Below are 27,681 nucleotides of genomic sequence, written 5' to 3'. Positions count from 1 at the left end.
ACTGGTAAAGGGAATGGCATAGTGAGAGCGAATTAGAGGTAAAGATGCAGTAGAGATGTAGGTGATGTAGGAAGAGATGTAAGGTCAAGAGAGAAATGTAGATAACCCAAAATAAAAGTTACAGAGATAAGAGGAAGAGGTTGGTAGAGATATAGAGAAGCAGGTTAGGATTTAGAATGAGGTAGAAAACAAGATTAGTGAAAAGGGAAAGGTAGACAGAGGTCCAAGGGTTGTGTACCCTGAGGGATGTGGTGTAAGCAAAGGTAAGACAGATTGATAAGTGAATTAGAGAAAGTTAAGGCTGAATGAGGTAGAGTTAGACAGGTAAAGTGGTGAGGTTGTTTGAGAAGTATGAGTAGATGCAATATAGAGAGAGAGTGGATGATGGTAGAAAGACAGTTGACCTGTATAAAGAAAAGAGGTGAAGTAGAAAGACAGTTGTGAGGTAGTGATAGAAGACTGAAGTTGATACAGTGGCAAAGAAAGGTAGAGAGGGAAGTGAAAGGGGTGAGTGAGGTGACAAGGGTAAGGCACAGAGAAGAGGGAGGAGATCAGGAAAATGAGGCACATGTAGGGAAAGAGAGGTTCATGTAGTAGTCACAGGTAGAGTGAGAAAGCAAGAGGACATGAAAAGTGAGTTAGGTAATGAATGGTTAGAAAATTTGAGAGGTTAGATAGGGTGAGAGAAAATGAGGTGTGGTATATAGAGAGTTGATGTAGTGAGAGATCTCCAAAAAATGAAATAAGATGGAGATGGAGTTGCACGGTAAGATGTGGTGAGGTAAAAATGGAGCAAAATAGAAGAGAGGCTAGAGTAAGATGAATGAGGTTGGGAGAGAAGTCAACAGGAGAGATACAGGAATGTGAGTTAGGAACAGCAGTGAAGTGTACAGAGAGGGTGAGGCTGAGTTAGCAGCAACGGTAGAGAGCCAGAGTTGCATATGTAAGCATGATGAGTCAGAGAAAGAGCTGAGGTTGTGAGACATAAGTACCGATTAGAGAAAGGTGGTACTGAAAGAGAGTTGAGGTAGACAGATTTGAGGTAGATAAAGTAGAGCTAGTGTTAGGAAGTAGATACAGAAAGATGCAGATATAAGAAGCGAGTGAGAGGTAATGAAAGAAGGTGTAGTACATGAGGAGAAGTTGAGTAAGAAGAGCGACATGAGACCAAAGTATGGGTGGGGGAGAGAAAAAGAGAGTTGATACGATTCAGCAAGATAGATAAGTGGAAATAGAGTGATGGATTAGAGAAAGATGATTTAGAAAGAGAGGAGAGGTAGAGCGAAAGATATGCTAGGTGTAAGAAAATGGGTTGCTTGTTGACTGAGTTGTTAGCCCTGGTCAGGCAGCAACTTCATTCCTTGTCAGGACAAGGCACAAGCTAACCCCAGATTATCCTGTGCCCAAACCTGTGGTTGCTTGGCACAGAGCAGTCAGGCTTAACTTGGAGGCAAAGTGTAAAGTATCTGTGCAACACTTTAAACAGTAAAACATTGAAAACACCACACAAAAAGATCCTACGCCAGGTTAGAAAATTAGAACTTAATTTAATTAAATAAACCAAGACCAAAACTAAAAACAACCAATTAGTAGAACTGGAGATATTAGGTCATAAAGATGTAGGTTAAAATAGAGCCAAAAAACACAAAGCATTAACTGTGAATTTCTGGTTGCGCTGGACCTCACGAAGTTGCAAGTTCAGGCTGACCACAATGGAACGCGTGCTGGCAACCGAGACTCAGTTAGACCTGCTCGACAAATTACCTTAAATCCTGATTGTGGAGCGTTGCATGGATCCGTGTAGAAGTTGTGCCCTGCAGCTGAAGCGTTAATTCCGAGATGGGTGAGGCTGCAGAATGAGGTCCTGTTGCATCAAGGATCCTGTTTCCGGCCTTGCAATGTGGTGTGGGGGATGCAGCACGCAGTCGGGGAGATAAAGGTAAAGCACCTTTAGCCCACTTCCAAGAGTCCAGGACTGGGAGGGCATCACTTGGCAGGGGAGCCTCACAGATAGCAAAGTCCAGGTGCAGATGTAAGGTTGTTTGAAGTCTGTTATGTCCCAAAGGCTTCAGATCAGGGATCAGGAGGCCAGCCAACTAGCCCTTGGAGTCACTCTGGGTTCTGGGTTCAAGAGATGCAGGTCCAGTCCTTCTCACCCAGGCAAGATGGCAGCAGGTCAGCACAGCAAAGCAAAGCAGGAGTCCAGCAGAGTGGCGGTCCATCAGCAGCACAGCAGTCCTCCTTCCTGGTAGAGTCTCCACAGGTCCAGACGTATACTGAAGTGGTGGTGTCTGAGGTCCAGTATTTATATCCAGTTGTGCTTTTGAAGTGGGGGAGACGCTTTTAGACGCTTCCCTTTGAAGTCTCCAGGCACTCTGCCTTCCCTACCCTGAGGGTATGCAGCTCTTTGTGTGGAGAGAGGACACAGCCTCTTTAGGTGCCAGTGAGTCTGTGCCCATCTCCCCCATCCTGCCATTGATGGCCAATCCAGTTACATCTAAACTCCTATTGTATGTGCCCCAAGTGGCACTGGTATGCCCAGACATGGGTCCAGTGCTCACTGTGTCACCGAAACCAAGCTGTACTCGGCTGATGAACCAATAACAAGGGCAAAACTGGTCCTGGCTTGGCAGTTTGAGCTGGACTGTTCCCATGAGGAGCAGGGTCAAGACTGATTTGCATATGGCTGAGTTCAAACTGAGGTGGCATGGTGAGCAAATGAACAATGGGTTGAAGTGCTATCATGAGCTACTGCCAGTGGTTACACGTATTGCAAGCAGCTTCCCATCACTTTTGTGTTTCATGTCTGGGAGGAATCCAAAAAGCTGAACTATAAACTATACACAGTCATGTGACAGGGACATGCTGCAGGCACCAAATAGCTAAGGGAAGAAAATGCTAACTTTCTAGAAGTGGCATTTTCAGAATGGAAATTTAAAACAGACAAACCCATCTGTTAGGATTTTAAAGTGTGATTCCAAAGATACGAAACTTAAACTGATGATCTTTTTCCGTTATAAAATGTAATAGTGCAACTCCAATGGTATCCAATGGGAGAGATTGGCCTTGCAGTTATAAAAAGGGAATTTGAGAGTTTTTTACTACCAGGACATTTTAAACTTAAAAGTAGACCACCCTAAGGCTGACCGATCCAACGCTAGGTAGACCGAGAAAGGTAAGAGTAAGATGAAGGTGGACAGTGAAGCATGTAAAGAGATAAAGAGAGTTGAAGAAAGTAGCAAGTGAGCTGAGAGACCTAGAGATAGGTGAGGTAGACAGGTGTCTGTGTGTGTGGCTCTGCCTGTAAGAAGAATAGGCAGACAGAGGCATTCTCAGAAGTAGGGGTTGGCAAGGAAGTGGAGCTTGAGAGACAGAGGAGATTGGGTGGAGAGTGGGTGGAGAGAGATTGAGAGAGCCTCCTCTAGCTATCCCAGTCACTTTACCATGGGGTCCCTTGGTAGGTGTTGGCCCAAGCAGTTTCCTACTCGGTTTGTTATTGGCCCATTTGAAAATATTGTGTATATTTGAAAAACACCCCCACATAAATATCAAATCCTCTAGCATATCTATTCATCGGTTCTCTGTTGTTCAGATTTAATATCCAATGCCTTTTTTATGCTGCATTTTCTACAGGTTTTACTTTCTTTCAAGCAAATAGCTTTATAATCCCACTAGCTGCCATTTTAGACCTGCACTTCCTCCTGTAAACTATTAGGAGCCGCAATAACAGAGGAAAAGCAAAATGGCAGTGTTTTCCCTCTACAGTTGTGCAATTGACCCCCTCTGCCAACATCTTTATCCCACCTGAAATATTGACTGAAGGATAACTGTGTGATTCCTGGGTGTCTGTTGACAAACTGGATTTCTGATTGCCACCTTTGTCATATTTTGAATAAAAACGTAATCGCATCTTGTGGTGAAATTCACATCCAAGCATTATGAAACCCGAACAAATAATTCTCTATTTCGTAGACAAAGACTCCTTTAAGGCTCTCTCATTGCTGGTTGTCATTCTGCCAAAATACACAAGACCAGTTTGGTGACATGAAATATACGGTACAGCCAATGCAGCAATTCTGAAAAACTAATGGGAACTGTTCATTCATACTTTTAAGACAAACCCGCGCCAAGATACCCCTCTGGGGGTGATTCGAGCATGTAATAAATTAAAATAACATCACATAACCCCTAGTATCATGATTGTCACTTGTTTATTTCATACATACACAGTAGGGAACCAAGGAAGCCCACTTGTCCACTGTGCTTTGTATTAACAGTAGTTTATGACCACTTCAGAGTTTGTAATTGCCTAACCCACAACTTTGGGAATTAGAGGGAGCACATAACGAGTGAAAGAACACTTGGCAACAGATAATGCCCAACAGTATGTAGGGGAAAAGTTATTCGCATGAGTCCCCCTAATCTCACCAAACAGAAGCAGCAAAAAAGCCACCTGTCCCTGTTGGCTCTAGTTCCCTGGTTCATACTTTCACTGATCCTGCAGGCTAATAACAGGATTCATTGCCAGCATTCTAAGCATTTCTGATTGGTTACACCATCTTAATTAATAGGTTATACCTTCCAAGATTGTGAGGTCTGTAAGTAGCAGACAGTGGACTATTCTTGACTTATGCTATGCACAAGCATTGGATGTGCACTGTGGTTTTCAATTGGTTAGACAGACGGCCTGGCAACCTCTAGTGAGCTGCTGGAATGTCCATTTAGAATTCGATTACAAGCCACTTACCAAAGTTGTTCTAGGAAGATGAATTACAGTGAATACATTGTTAAAACATTAAACATAAAGCTTGGGGCTTCTATATGCATTTTTCTTTGTGGAACTTTGAATACCAGAATTTGTTGCAAAGTGTCATATCACTGTCGCGGATCACTGACATAATATCGAATTCACAAATATAGAATTACCAAAATATCGAAGAAAAAATATAGAATGCAAAAATATTGAATTCCTATCTACAAACAGGTAAGTACAAAAATATTGAATCAAAAATATAGTTTAAAAAAATATAGTTAGTCAAAATATCGATTTTTTTTTTTAAATGTCTTAAAAGTAATTTAAAATTAATGAAATAATAAATATACCATTTACTATTACCACTCCAGTGAGTGCAACAGTAGGGAACGTGTTGGCTAGCGTAGGGGTAAAAATTACAATTCCCACTCCAGAGAGTGCAACAGTAGGGATAGCGTTGGATAGCGTAGGGGTAAAAATTACTATTACCACTCCAGAGAGTGCAACAGTAGGGAAAGCGTTGGATAGCGTAGGGGTAAAAATTACTATTCGATATTAAATTACTTACCTTCAATTTAATATTTTTCACCACTATATTCTGTCCATTCGATATTTTGTCCATTCTATATTTTGACTTCGATATTTTTTGGTAATTCTATATTTTGAATTCGATATTTTGTCTTTTTACCCACTGTCGTGTAGTAGTTATAATAAATATCGTTTAGATAATAAACACAGTAAGTATGTAAAAAATAATGTACTCATTTCTCCGGAATACGAGCTGGCCCTAGCCTTGCGAAAGCTCCAGTAACTGTTGTGGCTCTAACCTTTCCAGTCTACAGAAATGTACTAAGGAAACCCTATGGGCAATAACGAAATACACTAGCACTGCATAATGGAGTGAAGTTACTGTTACATACACCCACTTTCTAACTTACCTGGGTGTATAATAATATACCTGTAAGGCTACTTTGTTCATCAGCCTTTTCAATTACTGTGCTCAAAAACAATTGAAAATTACAATTTGACGTGTCGCTTGAAAAGTAACTGAACTCTTTCCTCCAAACAAATTTAAGGGATACGGTAGCAAAGCAAAGTACCAGTCAGTGTAGAATCATGCAAGTTATAGTTTAGTCTCCACATTTTATACTACATTTATGTGCTTACGTTTCGATTCCCTTTGACTTTCACAGCTAATAAACGTGCTAGCTTTCGGGCAAAGTCTTGTGTATAGACTCTGAAACGATTCATAATTAATTTTTGTGGGAGTTTCTTACTTCTGAATATTCATGAGCGTCAAATCACACCTAAGTTTGACTAAGACCCAACTAACAAAAGGAACGATTTGGAAATAGTGTCCATAATGACATTTCTAGTTTCTTAAGTTATTTAAGATGACATGTAGAACAGAAAGCAGAACGTGCCAATATCCCTGTTAGAGTGAAGTGTGTTTTATTCCACTAACACAGGGATGTCGAATGCAGGTCAGGGAGTGGTGGATCCGTACCAGATTTTCAAAATAACCGCTGCCTAGGCATTTAATTTAAATTTCGGTTCATATGGGTCTACGTTGATCTCATATTGATAGTCTGGAAATCTGGTATTGAGTTGGCCACGTTTTACTGATACAGCAAGCATATTAAATGCCTATCAGATGATGATTGTTATGTTAATATTTTTTTATATTTACAGGGGGAAATTCGGTCAAGTGTTCCGACTAATTGAAAAGAAAAATGGCAAAGTATGGGCCGGAAAGTTTTTTAAGGCATATTCGGCTAAGGATAAGGAGAGTATTCGACAGGAAATCAGCATCATGAACTGCTTGCACCACCCGAAACTTGTCCAGTGTGTAGATGCCTTTGAGTGCAAGTGCGACATCACAATGGTCCTGGAAATGTGAGTGATATTTGCCTTGAATTTCAACACATGTAATTAGATGCATTTGTTATTTTTTTATATTGTATTCTAACCGGATGATGGGCTAGGTTTGGTGATATACTGAGCACCCTGTTATTAGGAGCATTACGGTAAGACCCTTTGCATCTAATTGCTAAGGGTTCCCTCCCAAACTGCTTCTCCACCCAGTGCTGAGCCCTTTTTAGGTCGAGCTAGACAGCGCTTGCGCTGTGGCTTAGCGACCTGTTGTATATGCTTTTGGAGTTGAATTACGCCCATTTCTTGCCCATTGCTTTCCATTTGTCCCTGTCCATGGTGTCCTTTACAAATCCTTGCTTGATAATGGGGAGTTGTTCCTCTTTGTCCCTCATCTATGTTTCTGGGTTCTTCCGATGCAGCATCGACTAAGTACTGTATTTTTATGCTTAAAATGTTTGTCTTCCTTCAGGGACTACTTTTCTTCTTCTTCTGTTTCTATGCCACAGTGCGGCACAGCTTCACGTCTGCCGCTCTTTCCATTTGTACAAACTGTATGTATTTTGGAAACGACTAGCCCTGCCAAGCTGGAAAAAAACAACTGTTTTGCTCCACTGGAGCTTCTGTGATGCCTTCGGTCGCAAGGTAAATGATGTTAAAAGACTTCACTCCTGCCCCGGCAGCAGACGGCAAGCATGGGAGGCATGCAGGAAATTGCGGGGCAGTTGGCATCTAAAATCGCCCAAGCACAGGCTTGCTGCTCTCTTCCTGACTCGTTTTTTTCTTTTCTTAACCCCTCCCATGCTGATTGCGAGCTGAGCTCGTCATCAGCTACGGTGCTCATGTGCTGATGACGAGCTGAGCTCGTCATGGCCGCTAGAACGCTCACACGCGGCGATAATTCCCCTGCTGTTCGAGCGTTCTAAAGAAACGGGCGTGGCCGTGGCAAGCTCAGCTCGTCATCAGCACACGAGCACAGTGGCTGATGACGAGCTGAGCTCGTCATCCGCACCAGGGCGCTGTGCGCGCCCCCCCGTCCCCCAGCACAGCGGGGGAATTTCCCCCGCTGCGAAGGGGTTAATTTTCTATTCCCTTAATTATTTCCCTCACAATGTATTTAGATGCAGTTTATTTAATAAATTCCCTTTTCCAGGTCTAGCGGCTTGTTCACCTCTCAACATATGCTCGAGCATACCTTCTGCGCATGTGTGTTAAATGGCAGACATGCGCTTGTGCTATACAGTGAAATGTCAGTGGAGTGCAACATTAGTTTAGCATGTAAAGTTCACTGCAGTACATGCGCAGTTTATGCGGTAGTCAGGCCTAACAGGGCACATTAATTTACTTGATCAGGGCATAGGTGTTCATTGGACTTCTGTTTCTGGCTCTGCAGCCTCTTCCTACCTAAGATGGCGATGCTAGCAGACCGTGAGTCTGTGGCGTAACAAAGACCCTCACAACCCCTGCTGTGGGGGGGTGCAAGCTCCAGGGGGGCCCCTCAGCCCTCAGAGCTCTGAAGTGAGTCTGGAGGGGGCCCTCCATGTACTTTGCAGGGGGTGCTCCCTCAAGTTTCGCTATGCCACTGCCGTAAGTGCTTTTCTATTCTATTTTTGAACTTTGAACATCTGCTTTGGAGAGTTGCACACTAAATCTGTGGCAGCATTTCGCTTTTGGAGGATGATCTGCATGGGTCCCAATAATGGCTGCCCGCAATCTAAGGGATGGTTCTTCCACGCGCAGAAACAATGAGAAATTTGTAGTTCGTCTTCTTTGTCTAGTTGCCAGTCCTCCCAGAGAGCAGTCGTGCTGGGAAGAGTAACTAAAGCTATGGCTTCACAGCCCAGCCTAATCCATGAGAGACAGTGTGCAACCTCATGGTCACAAGTTTTCGTTTTGCTTTAGCCCCGCCCCCTCCCCCTCTGACCCCGCCCCGACCAGTGCGGCCCTCGGCCACAAACCACACTGTAAATTTGGCCCCCGAGAGAAAGTTTGTGAGTACCCATGCCATAGAACATGCTGGCCAATTTTATGTCAGTGTCACTCTTTAGGTGATAGTTACACATGTTATCTCCTAGAGACACTCTGTGGCGTTTATTGCACATGATGTGAAGCACCCGGTACCTTGCTGTATTAAAAGACGTGCTGCATTAAGAAAAAGTATTACTTGGCTAACAATGCTCTCTCACACACTATCACACTCTGCTGCATACACATAATTCAGCTTATGCTGACACACACGTGTCACTGACTCACACAAGCACACACAAACCTAGTTCATAGCCATGCATCTCAGTTCGAATGAGTGGGAGGTGCCAGAATGTTAAAATTGAAGCTACTACCGTCAAGTTGTAAAACATAGTGGAAATGAGAGTTGCAACTATGGTGACCATGAAATCTGACCGTATTTGCGCCCGTCATGCTGCTTCTATTCATATGACATGCATTCATTGTCTGCTTCTTATCCTTGCTGTGAAAAAGCATTTGCAAGTTGACAACAATAGTGGCCCTTGTATCCAACAGATTTACTGTGCTCGCGCCCCTCATGTAGCGAGCGTCTTGTCCCAAAGTGCACACATCACCACGTTACAATGCATATCAGTGGCGTCATCATGGTGTGACACCAATCTGGTTACGCTGGCTGGCTGGCTCTGCACTGCACAATGGAGTGCAGCCTGAGCCTCGCCCTCACCTGTCTCTTAGTCTGATAAACTTGTTGGCAGCCTGTGTGAACATACACCAGGCGCGCAACACCCATTGAACTCACCAGGCTTCAGCACCCCCCCCCCGTCCTGTGTGGCAGCCCGGGATGAGACAGATCCCGGGCACACACAGAGCCACACCCGAACGTATCACAGGTCTTTAAAAGACCATTTGAATGTTAATTAAGCCTTGCAGTTGTTTCACCCCTTCTAAGAGCCCCTGCAGCTCCACTCTGCCTACTGATTAAAGGTTCAGCCTCCCCGAAATTTTTTCTTAGCCCCCCCTGAAATTTGGCTCTAGTTGCGCCTCCGACATACACGTACACAAACACCTTGCTGTGAATCGCTTCTCATCAGTCAGAGAAAAGCTCACATAGTTTATTTCTAGCCATTCACAAGTGTGAGGCGCTTTACAGTTCTAATCCCGAGAGTGAGGAAGTGAGGGGATCCCATGCCGCTGGTTTACGTCTAAAGACAGCAGATGTAACTTGTCACTTTTTGAGCAGTTTTTAATAGTGCCAAGCTGGTCAAAGGGAATTAGGTGTGTCTAAGAAGATGTGACGCTATAAATGAGAGAGAAATATCATTTACACATTTATTAAATATGAATGAAGTTATAAAAGTGGCAGTGCAGTGGTACATAATCAGATCGCAATCACATTACTCTGAGTCCCAGACAGTCCCAAAGGCCGGCCCAAGAAGACAGACAGTCACAGTGCTATACCAAGCATTTACAATGCAATGGTCTCGGCATTATTAAAGGTAGAGCTATTGGCATTGCTCATGACATTTATTTCTTTTTTTTTTTTAAACATAAATAAATGGTATTGTCATTTACAATGGCAATAGGTGAGCATTAGAGAGTATTTGCGGACACAGAGCACACACAGAGCCGCGCGCACACACAGACAGAGCCACGCACACACAGACAGAGCCACGCACACACAGACATAGCCACGCACACACAGAACAGAGCCACGCACACACACAGACAGAGCCACGCACACACACAGACAGAGCCACGCACACACACAGAGCCACGCACACACACAGACAGAGCCACGCACACACACAGACAGAGCCACGCACACACACAGACAGACAGAGCCACGCACACACACACAGACAGACAGAGCCACGCACACACACAGAGCCACGCACACACAGACAGAGCCACGTGCACGCACACACACACAGACAGACAGAGCCACGTGCACACGCACACAGCCATGCACACACACAGACAGAGCCCCGCACACAGAGCCCCCCCCCCCACACACACACACACACACAGACACACACACAGAACCACGCACACAGCCACACACACAGCCACCCCCCAACAAAGACACACACACACAGTCCCACACATACACAGAGCACCTGCTTCCCATGACCATAAAACAAGCAGGTGTTGCACACCGCACCTTTTTGTTTTTATTAAAATGAAAATCCGTTATTTGTGTAGTGCTTTCACAAAAGTGCTTTACGTCAAATGCGGAAAGGAACATGTGTGGTGCCAATGCACTCGCAACCATGGAACATATGCAACAGGGAGGCTAAGTCTAAGGGGGCATAAAATGCAAGTTTGTGAGCAGCGTGATCTGCGTTACATAAATTACTCTCTTACAAGGGGGCTAGATAAACCCACAAAATAATCCTCTCCACGTGCTTAGTGAATTTTCTTTGAAAACACAGACATTTGTAGCCTATAATTACATAAAACATCCAAGGTTTAAAACCCGGACTGCCTCGGCTAATCTCAGACGCCTGGCCACCCTGCAGTGATAAAATTAACACAGCCCACCAGACTTGTAAAGCAGATTTGGGAAACCTTTTGTCTGCAGGACGACGCACACATCGACGCAGATAGCGTGGCACTGCCAGCCAGCCGGGTGCAGCCAGGGTAACCTCCATGCCAGCACATGAGACGCCGATGTCAGGAGGTGGGCGGTGCCCTACTGCTAGGAGAGTAGAAGGGGACTAGCATAGGAGGGAGGGCGTCAGAGAGGGTGGGCAGTGCCCAGCTGGCACAGTGGGATCAGAGGTAAGGAGATTTGCAGAAGCACAGTGGCACAGGGCGAGTGGCAGAGAGGGCGAAAAGAGGCAGACTGCTGTGTGGGGGGACAGGGTCTGCGGGTCTGGATGAAACGGCGTGATGAAATGGCAGGAGAAAATTGTCAGGAGCAGGGTGTGCTTGGTGGCATGGGGGGATCAGGGCAGGGAGGAGCATGGTGACAAAGTGGACAGGTGGCATGTGGCAGGCAGCGTGGCTAGGCAGTATTGCGAAGGGACAGCAGGCAGCAAGTGCTGTGTCAAGGTAGCACAAAGGAAACCTTGATCAAATAAGGTGTAGTGAAGGCCTATGAAGAAGCAAGACAGTGCAGGGCCATGGTGGCATAGAGGGTATAGGAGGCATAGAGGATGGGCAGTGCCACGGTGACACAGTGAATTTGGGACATAGGTGGGTGTACTGTAGCATGGTGGTAGAGGCGCCAGGGAGAAGCCTGTAGCACAGGGCACACCATCCCGGGGCAAACATATGCAGGGGCACAGATCAGAATGGACTGATAGGTGTCCTGCTTCACCAGTGGAAGTAGGCATGGGCAGGAAAGTACCGTGGCAAGTAAGAAGAAAGGTCATTCTTCTATGCCCTGACTAGGGATATGATGACAAAGACAGAAGACAGAGTTACTTCCCAGCTTCTCCACCTCATAAAAGAGCTGTACATACCAAGGTGGCATTGCATTGCTCAAGAAATATGGCAAAGACCAGGGTTGGACTGGCCTAGAGGGCAACCAGACAGTGTCCAAATGGGTTGGTCTGACAGTTTGTGGGCCGGTTTTCTAGAAGTTCATGGCCCTGTTTTATGGCTGGATGGGTTGGTTTTACTGTCGATTTTCCTGATATTACCACGAGCATTGTCTGGAGCAAACTAAAATGTATGCAGTCTCTCAAATCTTGCAAAACATGTATACAGTTTGTCTTTACAGTTTGTCTTTACAAGAACAATAATTGACTGATTTGCACAAGTGGGTCACTCTTTAACGATCTGGTTTCCTAATGGGGGACACTTATCTTGGTGCCCAGGCTTATTTTGTATCCCAGTCCGACCCTGGCAAAGACGGCAGGACATTTTTCCTTAGTGGTAGCCAGGTTTGTTTGGAAATTAGCTGTCCCCAATTTTAGTGTGAGACACAGATGAAATTTATTTTGATATATTCTTACAGACGGAGCGTACTGGGTGGTTCGGGGCGCTCTAGTTTGTATAAATAAATTACAAAAATTGTACTGTAACTAGGACAGCATAAATGAGAAAATAAAGATGTTAAGTGTCAAATCATGTTTTTTATCCGAGGGACTAGGGAGTGTGGCCCAATTAAATCAACCAGAGGTAGTGTCTAAGGACTAGCGACGAAAAATAAAGGTTGCAGACCTGCAGAGTAAAATTCTCGTTTCAAGCAGTGTGATGTAGTCAGTGTATGAAGAGTAGAAAGGCAGCTGGAGCCGGCGTTAAAGAGGATTTTGTGCATGTGGAAATGCCTTCAGATTGCTCTGGGAATTAAAATTATGATTGAGCGTGCATTAAAATGGGGACAGAAAATTTGGGAGAGAGCTAAGAATATTTATCTGGTGAGTGACACCTCACATGGAGTACAAAGGCGAATATAGAGCTCTCTATAGCATGAATCAGATGTTTACCTGGTGATTAAAACATAGCCACTGCGTATCGGTAAGTTCTTATCTTATTAATTTTCCTGTTAGATCTACAACTTTATTGCAGGGCGTATGGAGGGCTCGATACTACCCGCGAATTTTAGATGTTGGTGATAACAAAGGTCTGCAAGAGGAAAAGGAAACAGAACGCATATAAACTACGGAGCAGACGGATTGAATGAAAATCCGACTTATGGGGAGAACAGGAGAAATGTAATTACCTGCGGGGTAATGGATGCCTTGTAATAATTATAACGTCACACAGCTGATGTGGGGCCGTGGAATATCAGCGGTGGTAGTGCCTTAGTTCTGTAAGAACGAAAAAATGCTTAACACTGTAAACTAGCAGCCGCCAATAGGAATTGAAAACCTGAGTGGAAGCGCTAAATGGCCGGGTGATTACCTGGGGCTGCAAATACCTCCTAGAGAACTCTCACTTCGTGGTGTTGTTGCAGGGCTGCAGTCTGCTCGATAGACAATCAAAACAAAAAATACAAGATTGGCCAATTAAAATCTATTCTTCAGCTGTTTTGAGCTACCCCTATGGATCATCAAGCCTGGGAAATGGAACACCACCCGGCGCCGAGCATAAGGTTATTTGTAATAGTCCACCATCTGAACTGAGGGGATAAAAACAAAAAACAAACACGCTTCTTTTCTGCCCTCTCCTTGTTTGCCGTCGCACTTGAAAAGAATACAGCTCAGCTGTCTTCCAGTTAGCGGTTTTTAATGAACCGCTTGACGATCCGACAAGACTTAAATGAGTGCAGGAGCGCTTAATTAATGGCCAGATCTGGCCTGATATAATTATATTGTCTTTAGCAAATATGTAAATCTATACCCACGGAGGGATCAAGGCTCAAAGGCATTCCTGATGCGAGGGTGAAAATATATATTGTGAAGTAATTGCAGCATGAAGTTGGGAGTGGTGCAGCCTTGATTGAGCATGAGCGGGGAAAGACCACTGTGTATGCATTTTCTCCTCCCGAAAGCCCACACTTTTTTTTTTAATTATAAAATGAATCACGCATGGGTGTTTGCACACGTCCATTTGCCTCGGACATCAGATGTTGCGACTGTAATATGTGTCCCGGGCTGTAACAGGTGCCCGGGAAGCTATTGGGATCCGGGGGGATGACGCATCAAGGGCAGTCTTCCTCCAGGTGCCAGGTCACGTGTCGTGGCCTTCCAGCGCCTGGAGGGGTGGGACAACTCCTTATTCATTCACGTATTTCCTTTTAACTATCGGCTAATGCTTACTCAAAGGAAGTGGCGTCGCTGCACTAAAAGTGTGAGCATGTGCATCATTCTCTGGTAGACACGGGTTTTGAGGCTGGCACTAACAGAGGGTGGGTGATTTGAGATGTAGATTAAAAGTAGAAGCCCCACCAGGAACCAACGAGCAGCCTCCGGGGGTGCTGTACCATCGCATACAGTCCGTGGTAATCCACCAGAAGACTTACACACAAGCCGAGGCAGCATGGCCGCTGGAGAGGGAGGGAGGGAGGGGTGGAGGGGTGGGGGCCGGGGGAGCGACGGAGGAGAGCTGCGGCAGAGGGAGGGGCAGGAGGCGAGAGTTCGACGGAGGAGGGCAGAGGGAAGGGTGGAGGCGAGCAGCTCCTGAAAGCAGAAGGGAAGGGAGGCAAGCAGCTCCGGAAACACCACAAAGTTTCTCCGAGGCGAGGTGGAAATGCCTCGGAGAAACACATGGTCATTTTCGCATTCGGGGGCGTGTTATTGGCGTTCTGAGTGACAGATGACGTCACAGGTGGAAAGAACGCCAAAAACACATCCCCGAATCCGAAAGAGACGAGGCTTTATTGAAGTGACTCCCTTCTCCTCCAATGGCTGGCCTCCATTTAGAAAGCCAGCCAATGGAGGAGAATGGAGGAGAGAGGCGGTTTCCAAGCCCCCTAACTCCAAAACATTAATTCTTCGGGACTCCGCCCTCACTGCTTCGCAGTGAGAGCTACAGTCCCTCGACCTAAAAAAGGAGAGCTTTAAAGAGACGTGTCGAGGAGCGATCTAATCATGATTTATTTCAGAGCTGATTTTCGCTGCATTATTTGTGTGTTGCTGTGTCTACTCCTCCTGGGTGCGTGCCTGCACTCATCCTCAGAACCCAGGTAAGATGTGACTGCCCCCGAGGCCAGGCCCCGCCGTCCGCTCAAGGACAGTCAGAGCCAGAAACTCTCTTTATACCCAGGCCCAGTGTACGCTGCACACCCATGGTTATTTTTTAGACCCGGGGAATATCACAGGAAAGACATTGTCAGTCTACACCCATAGCTGCCAAGGTTTCAGATTGCTATGTGTGACATTTTCATAATTTCTGGATAATTATGAGTGACATTTTAAAGATTATGAGTGACACTTTCTTGCGAGCAAAAAATCAAGCAATGAAGATTAGGGAAACGTATAAATATCAGAAATTAGACCTATTTGAGCAATGAGAAACCCTAAGTAAAGATTTTAAAACTGCTGCAAACAATCTTAAAACTGCTGCAAACAATCTTGAAACTCCTTGAAAAAACCTGCCGGGGTGACTCAAAATTATAATGAAATTATCAAAATGTCATATAGGCTTGGTTGTTATGAAAGAGGACGGGCATCTGTTCTTGACACCTTGTCTTTTTTACTTACACATTTCATAAAAGTGATAGGAAGTAGGTGTTTTATTCTATTGCTATTTAATTGCTTCTTTTGTAAAATGCTGATCATATAATAAACTTGTGAATTTTGGATGGCACAATGTATTGACGAATAAGCGAATGCTGTAAGCAGGAATGTAGGGCTGGTTGAGTAACTATCAATACCATCCTCACATGTCACCACTAGAAAACAATAAAAAGGGCAGAAGGAATTGCCATTCGCCCCTGGTTGTTTGGTTCAATGCAGGGCGTGGGGGGGGGCGGAATTGGTACTGAAGGTCACTGCATATCCCAGGCGGCACGACCATGATGTCCAGGCACTATCTGTGTGCCAAACCCAAACCCCCCTTTGAAATAGCAGCAAAACGATGCCGTGTGAGGAGCTGGCCGGTGCGGCGGTCAGGGCCTGTCTGCTTCGGTATCTGTAGTGTAGCCAGCAGGAGCCGGACAAGCTTGTAGCTTGAAGGAAACTTGTTGATGCTTCGACAATTTGGATGCTGAAATACTTGCACGCGTGCCATCATTTTAGCTTTTTTTACTTTCAAACAGGAAGGTTTTTTTTCAAGGGCCAACAAGAATTAAAAGAACGATTTGAGCGGAAAGCTAGGGCTGATGGCAAGTGTAACAATGTGTGTGAATTATACGAGTGCACAAACCATAGATTGCTTAAAAACAACAAGAAAATGGCACCTTGTTAAAACACTGCTTTTGGCATAGTTCCTTCGCCAAAACACATAACATTTCAGAGCCAACTGGATTATTGGTACAGTGCCCTCTCACCAGTCAAAGGGAGACAGACAGCTAGCTGGTGGCAGCTATGAAAAGTGAGTGGAACAGGGGGGCTTATTTACAAGCCCCTTGCGCGACCAGTGCGTTACTTTTAATATCAGAAAAAGTGGCGCATCAGCGGCGCAAGGGGCTTGTAAATAAAATAAGCCCCAGGGTTTTTACTGGTATCCTTGTTATCTTCAGGAGAGGAGTCTATTGACATTCACTCGGAGGCTGTAAAATATGCTAGACTCTACCTTAACTAGGGATTCCCCCTTAACTAGCTTTGTTCAGTACCACGTATGTATGCTTTAATTGTAACTAACAAGTGCCTTCTTCTAACTCATGCTGTGTTCTTTTATGGTGTTAGCCGCCGCCGGTGAGTCCAGTAACTGAGGTAGATGATGATGATCCTGCCCATCTGATGAATATTCATGGGCCAGGATTCTACATTGGGAGACAACGGGCTGTTTTCCAAACCACTAGTAATGGGACCCTCAATGGGGCAAAGATACCTCAATAATATTTGTTGTCTTTGGCCAGGCAGGTTGGAAGTGCAGTGCAGCAGAGGTGAGGCCGTATCAGGAGAGACCTCAGTGGTAGTTGGAGAGGAGTAGTACTCTTTAACATACTCTTACATGCCTTTGTTAGCCAGTCCAGTAATGTCCAACTCCCAAATAGTAAACACACACTGTCCTTTTTTGTTTGTGCTAATTGTGTTGAGTACTCCCACAGTGTTCCCATTTATTCCACTTTTAGATGTTTTGAGGACAATTCACAAACTTGTGTCATAGTGCCTAATGAAATTCAACAGGAGCACTACTTTATGGACTCCAAATGCTTTTGTGAATAGGCCTTCTAACGTCTGTCTTGCTAGGCTTATTTCTGTGCTAAGCTGGTGTTGGCAAACCTTTGCCCAAGGGATACAATGACTTCTCTCTGAGTGTGCATGTGCCGGTTATAGGTCCATGCAGGTGGGCAAGTCATAGGCATCTTGCATAGGTCTACATGGTCTCTGTCTCGCTCTACTATCTTGAGTAGACACTATGCGTCTGTAAGTCATTACCAAGCAACAACCCAGTACCTTGACTGCCCTTCACTTCAGCCGGGGCCATTTAGTATCCTAATGCCACTCGTAGCTAGGGCCACTGGATTTATGCAGCAGAGGTGGGCCACATTATATGGGAGGGTTGACTAAATTATGCAGAAAGAAAAGGGAAATCACCTGGCGTAATGTGGCACAATTCTTGATAGGGTGCTTCTATTCTGTGTATTTTACACACAATATAACTGTCTGTTAGAGTGTACACATGGTAAAACTGTTAATTCATTAGAAACACTCTAACAACCAAAGACAGTAATTAACAACTGAATGATGACCAGTCCCCCTCTACGGAGGGCCTTCCACTGCACTGGAGCACTTCTCACATGTTTTTATTAACTTTTGATTTGCTTCACCTAAAGACAGAATTTTACATTTACTAAAATCTACAGGGTATGCAGCAGGGCCACATTACAAGAGGCTTACAACAATGCCATGATTCCCAACTTTGGTTAATAAAGCAGAAATAATTAATCATTCTACTGATTTCCATATTTGCAGTGCCTGTCTTTATTCTTAAACCGCTGTACTGTATAATTTAACATGTTTGTTAATGATGCTTATAAAGAAAATGCAATAATGAGCATGTTTGTTCAGCGGGTAATAATAGTCAATCCCGGCTTACGTCTTTTACAGGCTTATTACCATCGATAAAATAGGCGACAAGTATAAAAACAAAAAAAATGAACAACGGCACAGGGCGACTCACAAAACGACCAAGATGAAAACTTCCCAAATCATTTGCACTCACCACTCGTACTAGAGGTGACACTGACATCCTACATTTGACTGGACCCGCTGTTTCATCAGCCCACGCCCACTACATGTGCTTAAAAACACGCTTTGTTTTGGATATATTATATCAATCATGCCACATGGTATACATAGATCAAAGAGGCCAAGTGGATGGTAGCAAAGAAAAGCAAAAAAGAAAATGAATCCGTCTTAACGCTTCGAGGATCCATGCTTCAATATGTCAAGAAACCAGATGATGGCCAGGGTAAAGCAGGTTCATCAAAAGACACAGTTCCTCGGCCACCAATTGATAACGCTGATTCTGATGCTAGTATGCATTCTGTAGAATAGGAAGGAGTTGAAATAGAAGAAAATGAAGCAGGAAAGCAAGGAATGGAAATTCAAATGGATGAATTTGAAGCAGAAGACAGTACTGAAAGTGACTATAACCATGATACTGTAAATGAGATGATGAATGAGGTTAAGGTGGAAAATTGGAATATTTTAGATGATGCTTCTTTTAGGAATATACCAGTTCCAGATCATTTGCGGGTTGAAATCATCAAATGAGGAAGTGCTTCTTTACAGAACAAAGATGGCCCTTTCAGAATTGCGACAAGGCAAGATCCAAAAGCAAAAGGAGATGTCCGCCAGCTATCAAAAGAGTGGTTTTACAAGGTGATGCCAAATGGCGAGAACGTGTTGCGATCATGGATGGTTTACTCACTGGCCAGTGAGAAATTATATTGTTTTTGCTGCTGACTCTTTGCCTCTAATCATGCTACAGACACGACATCCAAATTTGTGACTGGATTTCAGATGTGGTGGAAACTGAGCCCAAAAGTGCATAATCATGAGACATCTGAAGAGCACTTACATTGCGTTGAAAAATGGAAAACATTGGCCGCAGGACTTAGACTGCACAAACCAATTGATGCCAAAAGTATTGCTTTGATGGACATAGAGAAGAAAAAGTGGCGAGACATTTTGCACGGGTTGCTCAATATCACATTGTTTCTTGCCAAGCAGAATCTGGCATTCCGGGACCACAATGAAGATGAATCTTCATTGAATAAAGGAAACTTTCTTGAAATGGTTGAGATGCTATCTAAATATGACCCCGTGCTGAAAGAGCACCTAATGAGATTAAAGCGTAGCACATGTAAACTCAAAGCATCGGTATCTTATCTTGCACCTCAAACTCAGAATGAGTTCATACATGTCCTAGCAAATCATGTGAAGGAGAAGCTTGTCATGGATATAAAATCTGCCAGGTTTTTTGGGATCATGTTCGATAGCCCACCTGACACATCACGCACTGACCAAATGTCCGAAGTGATCAGATATGTGAAAATCCAAAATAGGAAAGCTGAAGTAAGAGAAGTGTTTCTGGGATTTTTCCCTTTAAAGGGGAAAAAAGCTGTTGACCTCAGTTCTGATATTCTTAAAAATCTGGAAAGTGATGGACTCTACATTATGATGTGCCGCGCTCAAGGTTACGATAATGCTGCCACTATGGCTGGAATCCATGGGGGTGTACAAGCCATTTTGAAACAGGAAAGCTATTTTTAATGGATGTGTGGACCATTCGCTTAACTTGTGCGTCCAACACTCTTTTGCTGAAAATGCTTTGTGTGTGACTTTTTTTGGAACTCTTGAGACAATGTTTTCCTTCTTTGCTTCTTCCACTCACCGATGGGATGTTTTAATGGACCACACTGGAGACTCAGTGAAAAGACTATCAACAACATGCTGGAGTGCTCATCATGCTGCAGTAAAGGCAGTGAAAGAAAAATTCGATGAATGTGTGGCGGCAATTGAAGCTCTGTGATCCAGAGGAAAATTTAGACACAAGAGGTACAGGCTGAGGTCTTTTGCCTGCTGTCTGCAATTTCATGTTTCTGTGCTACCTCTACATTTGGTGTGATGTACTTGAAGAAGTTAATCTTACACAGCTGTACCTTCAGACTAAGGGCTTAACTCTTGACAAGGTGGTGAAAAGGCTAGAGACGCTAAGACTTTTTCTGTGCGACGAGCAGCGCAATCATCTAGTGGAGCAGGAAATTGAACAGGCACTTTTTAAATCAGACCAATATGGAATTTCAGTAGAGAGCAGACTCAGGTTCAAGAAGAGGATGACCGGTGAGAAGACAAGAGATGCTGGACTAACTCTGCAAGAAGAAAACAAGAGGGCGATGCTTGTGTATATTGATTGTTTCCATTCTGAACTCCAGATCAGATCAAGAGCCATCAATGAAGTAGAAGCCATGTTTGAGGCTGTTCAAGCCAAGAGTTTGATATCTGCCACTGAAGAAGAGTTACTGGTGTCCATTCCAAAATTGACCACTTTCTATGATGAGTTATCCGAGGGAGAGCTTTTATTAGAAATACCAAGGCTGAGAAGGCACCTGAAGGTAGCAGAGATTGATCTCCGAGAAGCCAAAGACTGGTCAGTATTGGACGTTTTGAAATTCATAGCAGAATGGGAATTCCTAGAATCTCTCCCATATCTCTCATTGAGCCTACAACTATTTCTTACGATCTGCGGGTTTGTGGCTTCATGTGAGAGGAGTTTTTCAAAGCTGAAGTTTATAAAGAACTATTTGCGATCTACCATGGGACAGTCAAGGCTTTCTGATCCTGCAATATTATCAATTGAAAGGGTTTTGGCGAAAGAAGTTGATTTTGATGAAGTAATTAACAAATTTGCAGCTTTAAAGGTCTGGAAAGGAAAATTCTGATTAGTCTAGATTTAATGTGACATTGTAATTTGTACTGTTGCATACTATTCTGGCAGTTGCTGATTGTGCAAACCCAATGCAGAGCGGTTACAACCTCATCTCCTGTAACAGTAAAATTGAAAGTTTTATCTTAAAATTAAAATAGACAAGACAGTAACATATTCTCTATGTAATTCTTAGTTCTTGATGTCTTACAATCTTTTACCTCCGACCTTGTTGAATTAAAATTTTCTTCTATGGCCTTTGTAATTATAGGAACTAAATTTACAAACGTTACTAAAGATTCTGTATGGTCCCGTTATTTGCCATCTGTGTCCACTGGCGGACTCGGAGCAGAGGAGGTCCATGCGGTAAGTCGTGTGGGGGTGACACCATGAGTTACCCGCACCGGGTGACACCAACCCTAGTGACGCCACTGATGCATATTACCCACTATTAATGTCCTTCTGCAGTCCCTGTTATTCTTAACTAGCGAATGGGTGACTACACTTTTGCTGTTTTGGTTCTCTACACTTTTGCTGTTTTGGTTCTCTGTGCAGTGCCCGTTAATAAGAACAAAATATTTTACATCAAGCACCAACTGATTATTCGGTTCCCCTAACCCGGAGCCATTAGCAGCATCATGTATTCTGCCATTAATTTGACAAAGATTGTTGCGTATAGGGGAGGGACACTTCACACATACTTGGCTATGTTGTTTAAGTTCTAAAACCCCTCCCAAAATGGGCGTTAAGACTTTGAGGACATGATCGGAGTTAGAGGCACTCTTCTCCAGCAGGTACAAAATTGCTGCAACATTTTTTCCAATGTAGTAAATGTATACGTTAGCCCCCCTGAACCTGCAATCTCATTTTTAGATAATGAAAACATGGAATTCCCTGAACGGTTATCACAGGGCATAGATAAATCATGAAACTCTGATGTCAAAGAGGATTTAGTAGGTGTACTGCTATACATAATTGGCATGTGTAAGTGAACTCCGGCTTGAGGAGACAATATTTCCTTATTCGGATGGGGGTCTATAACCAAGCATTGAGAACCCGATTTTTCTAACTGCTTCAGTCGTTCAACGTTCTTTGCCAGTTGAATGGCAATATCCGGAAGAGTGAGGTCTTCTGCTTTTGCCTGCCCATTAAGTTCACTATGGACTTTCTGACGTTCACTTTCAGGAGAAAATTCACTTCTTTTTATTGATGAGCAGTCTAGTAAACTCCTTTAAGATACACTTACATTGTCATGTACTTTTTCAAAAAGGGTTATCAAACCTGCTAGTGGAGAAAGAGGGGTGACGTCCTCACTTTCGCCACCCTTACTCTGCGTGGAAACTGCCACCTCATTCCTAGATAGAGCCAATTCCATCTCCAACCCCAAATTTTTCTCCACCCTTTCTTGATATGACACAACAGCTCGACTTACAATAGAAGGGGGCGCTACATTGCCTACGTCCTCATTAGATTTCTGTATTATTATTACAGGAAAGAGTGCTTCTGGACTTGATATATGGCTATCTACGCCATTCTCGGCTATTATTTCGGAGTCCATTATCACTTCCATTGAATTCTCCTCATTTACCACAACACCAAGTTCTTCGTTGTTTTGCCCTGTTCCTCTCTTAAACCTTCTTCCCTTTTTAGAGAACATTGATGTTATTGATGGGCATGATTTTAAAAGAGTTAGGTGAGCACCAATTCTGCATCTACAGATTGATTTTTGAGATTTTGGGGGGCTCCACGAATTCTTGTCACTGTTATCACTCTTGACACTATGATTAATGGCTTCTAGAGGGTTTATAGATTTTACTTTAGCCTGAGAACGCAATCGCCTGACAGACATTACCATGGCACAAGAAGTTATCACCACTTAAACTTAGAGTTCCTCCAGCTAGAGATGTGACAAGGCTAGCAGTAGAGAGCAATTCGTTCCAAGAGAAAGGTTAACTGAAAGATAACTGAATGATGTGAAGCACCGCCTTAGGACAGGTTTTACGTGGCGTTATATCCACCACAGGGTATTTCTCAGATAGCCCCCAGAAATCTCCGCAGACCCCCACGGCTATTCACGTGACACCTTACCCGAGGCCTGGGCGATTCAGCTGTAGCCCAAACAGAGCCGCACGCCGACCGCCGTCTGGCAACTGGAGCTATGGTGACTATGGTGACCGTGGTAGACGTCTCGGGACGGAGGAAGCACTTGAAGATTAAGAATAAAACCAGCGCACACCACCCTAAATATTGTACAAGACTTATATCCGGATTGTATCTGAGATTAATCAGTAATTACTCCCAGTGTCCAAAACAGGCAAAGCAAAAGACGCCTGAGTCACCAAGGTCTAAGTCTAAGGTCCAAGGTCCACAGGTCCACAGGTCCACGATCCACAATCCGATGATCAAAGGTAGATATAGAACTGATGAAAACCGAAAAGACAGCCACCACTGCAGACCCACTGTCACAGATCCACAGCCAACCTGGGGTGATCAAGGCAAGTCACCCGGCGCAGCACAATATAGCACAGAGCACAGAGAAGGCAGGCGAGGAGTGAGCTCACAGCTAGAGGGAAAGCGCAACGGGCGATGGAAGCACACACAACTCGTAGCTGCACCACTCGCCCAGCTCACGTCGTTTTCTCACACTATCAGTCTCTCAGCTCCTACGCCTTCACGCCACTTCTTACTCCAGTTTTACTGAGCTCACATAGCGTAAAGCTCACAAGGGCCACCCAATAAAGTCATTGAGGGGTCCACCCGCTTCTCCGCTCCTCACCTCCTCACCTCCTCGTTTCCACCTAGTCTCTGCTTCGCTCCCCCCCTGCCTTGCCGACCTGCAGGGCTTTATTGCCGACTTTCTAACTTCCTGCTGCCGCCCGCGATCCGCAGGCTTACCTCGGGTTTCACTTCTCCCGATGCCGTTCGCCTGCCAGGCTCCCGCTGCTGCAGGGGGGGGGGGTGGGGAGGGGTTTATCGAAATTACAGGTGTTGCGAGGGTTGCGGGTTGCGGGCGAAGATTTCTTTTCACGGTGAACCCGCCACACACCACGCCGCTGCCACTGCCAAGCTCCTCCTACTGACTGGAACCGGAAACCACAAACCACAGGAGATTCACCTGCTGTCGGGCTGGTTGTCGGTTGCTGATTTGCTAGTCGCTGGCTACTAGTTGGTTACCGGCTGGTTGAATTCTGCACAATTTGGTCCGGTCTGGGGTCCCAGGGTGCTCCTGCGCCGTGCCCCTTCACTCCTTGCGCCTTGTGTGGAGTTATAAGAGAGCTGGCAGGGGGAAGGACAGGGGGAGGGCAAGGGCGGACCGAGTATGCTGCCCTGTCACATAGATGCTCCTACTCCCCCCTATCGCACCCCCCTCGTGAGGGTAAGTCCGAGGGCAGTCCGAGGTAGGGCGGGGTCAACACGGCACGGAGCAGAAGTCCAGCACGGTGCTATGCGGTGGATGCGGTGAGTCAGTTCCAGCTCTGACCATTGCGGCGGACCGGTGGTGTGGCTCTCACACCTGCGGGGGCCGGGGGTTCTAGCGGTGATTCTAGCGGCTCCTGCCGTGGTCACGCAATCACGGCGCCCCTGATGCCACCCTTGATACTGCTCCTGAGGGGTGAAAGAGGGCGAGAAGACGAAACTCTCCTCTGGACACAGAACGCCGATCTGTTCCGCTCCTCGCTTCTCCTCTCTCTGGCTCTCTCGAACGCTGCTCAGCTACGCCACCTGCTGCACAAGCAGTCAACTCTCATCAAGCACACAACGGTTAATCTTAAAATTGAAACGTAGTTCACCAATTCTAAAGTCATCTGCTTTACCTGTTTCGTTACTCCTCTGCAAACAAAAAAACATAACTAAAAAACATTATCATTTATAATGCCAATAGCTCTAAGTTTCACAAATGCAAGACTGATCGCATTGCGAATGCTTATTTAAAATTGAGGAAGCTTGTGTCTAAGCCTTCCTAACTCTTTCCCCCTCAAAAGATATCCAGGCCAAATATGCGTCCTTATTTTCATATTTTAACGATCGCAAAGGCAACCAGGGTTTCTGTTTCCCTTGGATGGTCCTGAGAATATAGCCAAGATGTGACAATTAGTATTTTTATGAAAAATGGAAAAAGTTGATGTACAAGAAAATTAGTATTTCTTTCTAAAAATGCCAATAAAAGATTTGCTGTGCTAACAGCACCTTGTTACAAACTTTCAGAAACCAGGATATTTTTTTTTAAAGACTCCTCCACTTTTTTTTACCAGAGTTTGTGCACTTATCTAAGCAGTGGTCAAAATTTCAAAGTGTGCAGCCACTACCTACTTTCAGTTTGGGGCAAGAAACAGGTGTGGATACGTGTTGATCCTGAAATGCTATAGATTTCTAAAAATTAGACAAAATTCTGAATTAAGAAAGGGGTCATTTGTGAAGATAGCTCAAGATTCCCCAAAGAACTAATCACTGAAATAAATAAATAGGAAAAATAATTGAAACAAGAAAAACTGTTAAGAAGGTTTTTAAATGTAGGTTTTTGCACTGAAGGGAATTGTACCAAAGCAATATATTGTTCCGTCTGTCAGATACTTCTGGTTTCTCTCTCGCTCTCTCACACACATGAAGCCCTTCTAACCTTGCCTTCTCAGAAAGTTAGAGATCCTTGGGGAATTCCGGGTGATATGCCTTACATCGATACTGTACTTTGTCTTACAGAAAATCACTTGAAAATATCATAACATAATAATTCATAAGAAAACCTGGTGTTAGAGCATGTGCAATTACCTCATATATTAGAATTTCGAGTTAGCCAGTAATTGGATTGAACTGTTTTTGGGTCCTACTTCTGAGTAGAGCTGGAATGAATACATTACTAGGCACCTGAAATGGTATGTGTCTTGAGGTTATGTCTGTAGGAATGTCAGCAAGTGCCGAGGAAAATGGTATTGCCTTCTTTCTGAGTTGCTGACTAAATCCAGAATTTCCGTAAACTCAGAAAAAGGCCATAGAATTTTTTAATGCTTTAAATTACCTTCCACTGTACTAGCCATGAAGAGACATACCATGTCATGGCTTATGATTTGTAAGTTATTCACTCTCGTCCTGTTAAGAAGTACATTTTTAAAACATCTCCTCACACTTCCCATAGGGGAATTGCTGCAATATGGGGTCAGGGGTCAGCCAGCACCAAGGTAAATCTATCAACCCCATTTCTGGAAACTAAACACCCAGGGAAGTCCATGCTGACGTGTTCTGTGTAGATCTAACTACTTTTTCATACTCAAAAGGCCCTCACAAACTCAAAGTGTTGGTGAAAAACTCATTTTCCTCATGTGGTAGAAAATAAAATTCTGGAACTTGTAGACAACAGCAAAGGTTCTAACATCTGACATTCCCACAGTTCTCAAATGGCAATGGTACTCTACATTTGTGGGTGAGTCTAACATACCAGACAACAATGGAGCATTGTGGTCTTCATGTGGTTAGTTTGGGTTTATTCCAGTAACATTCATTAGACCCACACACATGTATGATGACCCATTTCGCTTGGGAGAAATGAAGGAATGTAGGATGGTAAAACCAATACCATTTGCTGGAATTTCCTGTGACATAAGTGTGGGTAAATGTTGTTCTTTTGACCTGCACATGTACATCTGTAGGGCCTTCTGGGTAGAAAAATGTTCTGGGATGCAAACACAAAGTACACCACCATAGATTCCCTTGTATCTTTAGATTTGACAAATGCCCACTGATCGTAGCCCACATCCTCCTCATTGTTTAAATAAATTCCCATATTCTGCCACTCTGGGGGCCAGAAAGACTGTATGGGCCCTACTGTGAGACCAAACAACTGTGATTTTGTGTGTGTGGGTGTTGGGGGGGGGCTGATAGCAGCTGTAAGCCTGTAAGCTTTAGATTTTTCTCAATATGGGCTGTGTTGGAGTTAACCTTTATGAGGTTAATAAATGCCTAGGATTGATAGATAACCGGATGGCCAGCATTACAGGCATCCTTTATGTGACTAGGAGATGTCTAGGATTGATAGAGGACAATATTAAGCCTGGCATGGGTGCACCATATTGGATTCCTCCGGGGTGCCATCTATGCGTGCCTTAGTTTTAGATACTGTGAGTCTTACCAATGGAGTGCTTTGTACACAATGCAATGTGCCTTAAAAGCTAAGGGTTTTTCAGTAGGTATCAGTTTTAGGTTTGAAGCACCAAAGAGATGTACCATCTTGGGATTAGGTGAAGTTGTAATCCTGCTGCTGTGTTTTGGATCCTTTGTAGTTTCCGTATTGTGCAAGCACAAGTTTCAAGGCTCACGACATGATCAAGCCTTAAAGGGTGAGGACACCCTTTAGTTTTTGATGATATCCCATGCAAAGGATGAAGCCCTTTGGTGTACTCATTGTGTATAATTGGATTTTAGAGATTTCATTAACATGTATAGTCAAGGATATGTTTGTGTCCAAGGTCACTATAAGATTTCTCTCTTTACTCAATGTTGCTGGTGGGGCTATTATTTTTCATACCCACATTGAGATGGACCTTTGGCAGTTCCATTGTTTACAACTCAAGATCTTGTTCTTTTGCAGAATTGACCTTAAGATGGCTGGTCATCATTCAGCAATCGAAGAGCAAGCCTGATAGTCTAGATATGTTTATGTCCAAGGG

The 27,681-nt window shown here is 44.3% G+C and overlaps 1 protein-coding gene across 3 annotated transcripts in view; it reads left to right on the top strand.

Moving 5' to 3' along the window:
* The window catches only part of MYLK (myosin light chain kinase), a 1,710,670-nt gene that overhangs the window by 1,491,705 nt on the left and 191,284 nt on the right, over window positions 1-27,681 (top strand). For all 3 annotated transcript variants that reach the window (XM_086957081.1, XM_086957079.1, XM_086957080.1), the window contains exon 26: window positions 6,446-6,649. In XM_086957081.1, the coding sequence (XP_086813207.1) occupies window positions 6,446-6,649 (204 nt within the window). The remainder of the gene's footprint in view (window positions 1-6,445; window positions 6,650-27,681) is intronic.

This window comes from Lissotriton vulgaris, chromosome 2_1 (assembly GCF_964263255.1).
Source record: "Lissotriton vulgaris chromosome 2_1, aLisVul1.2, whole genome shotgun sequence".
NCBI classification, from domain to species: domain Eukaryota; kingdom Metazoa; phylum Chordata; class Amphibia; order Caudata; family Salamandridae; genus Lissotriton; species Lissotriton vulgaris.
Note: the sequence above shows the minus strand (reverse complement) of the source record. Positions and strands in the feature narration are given on the sequence as shown.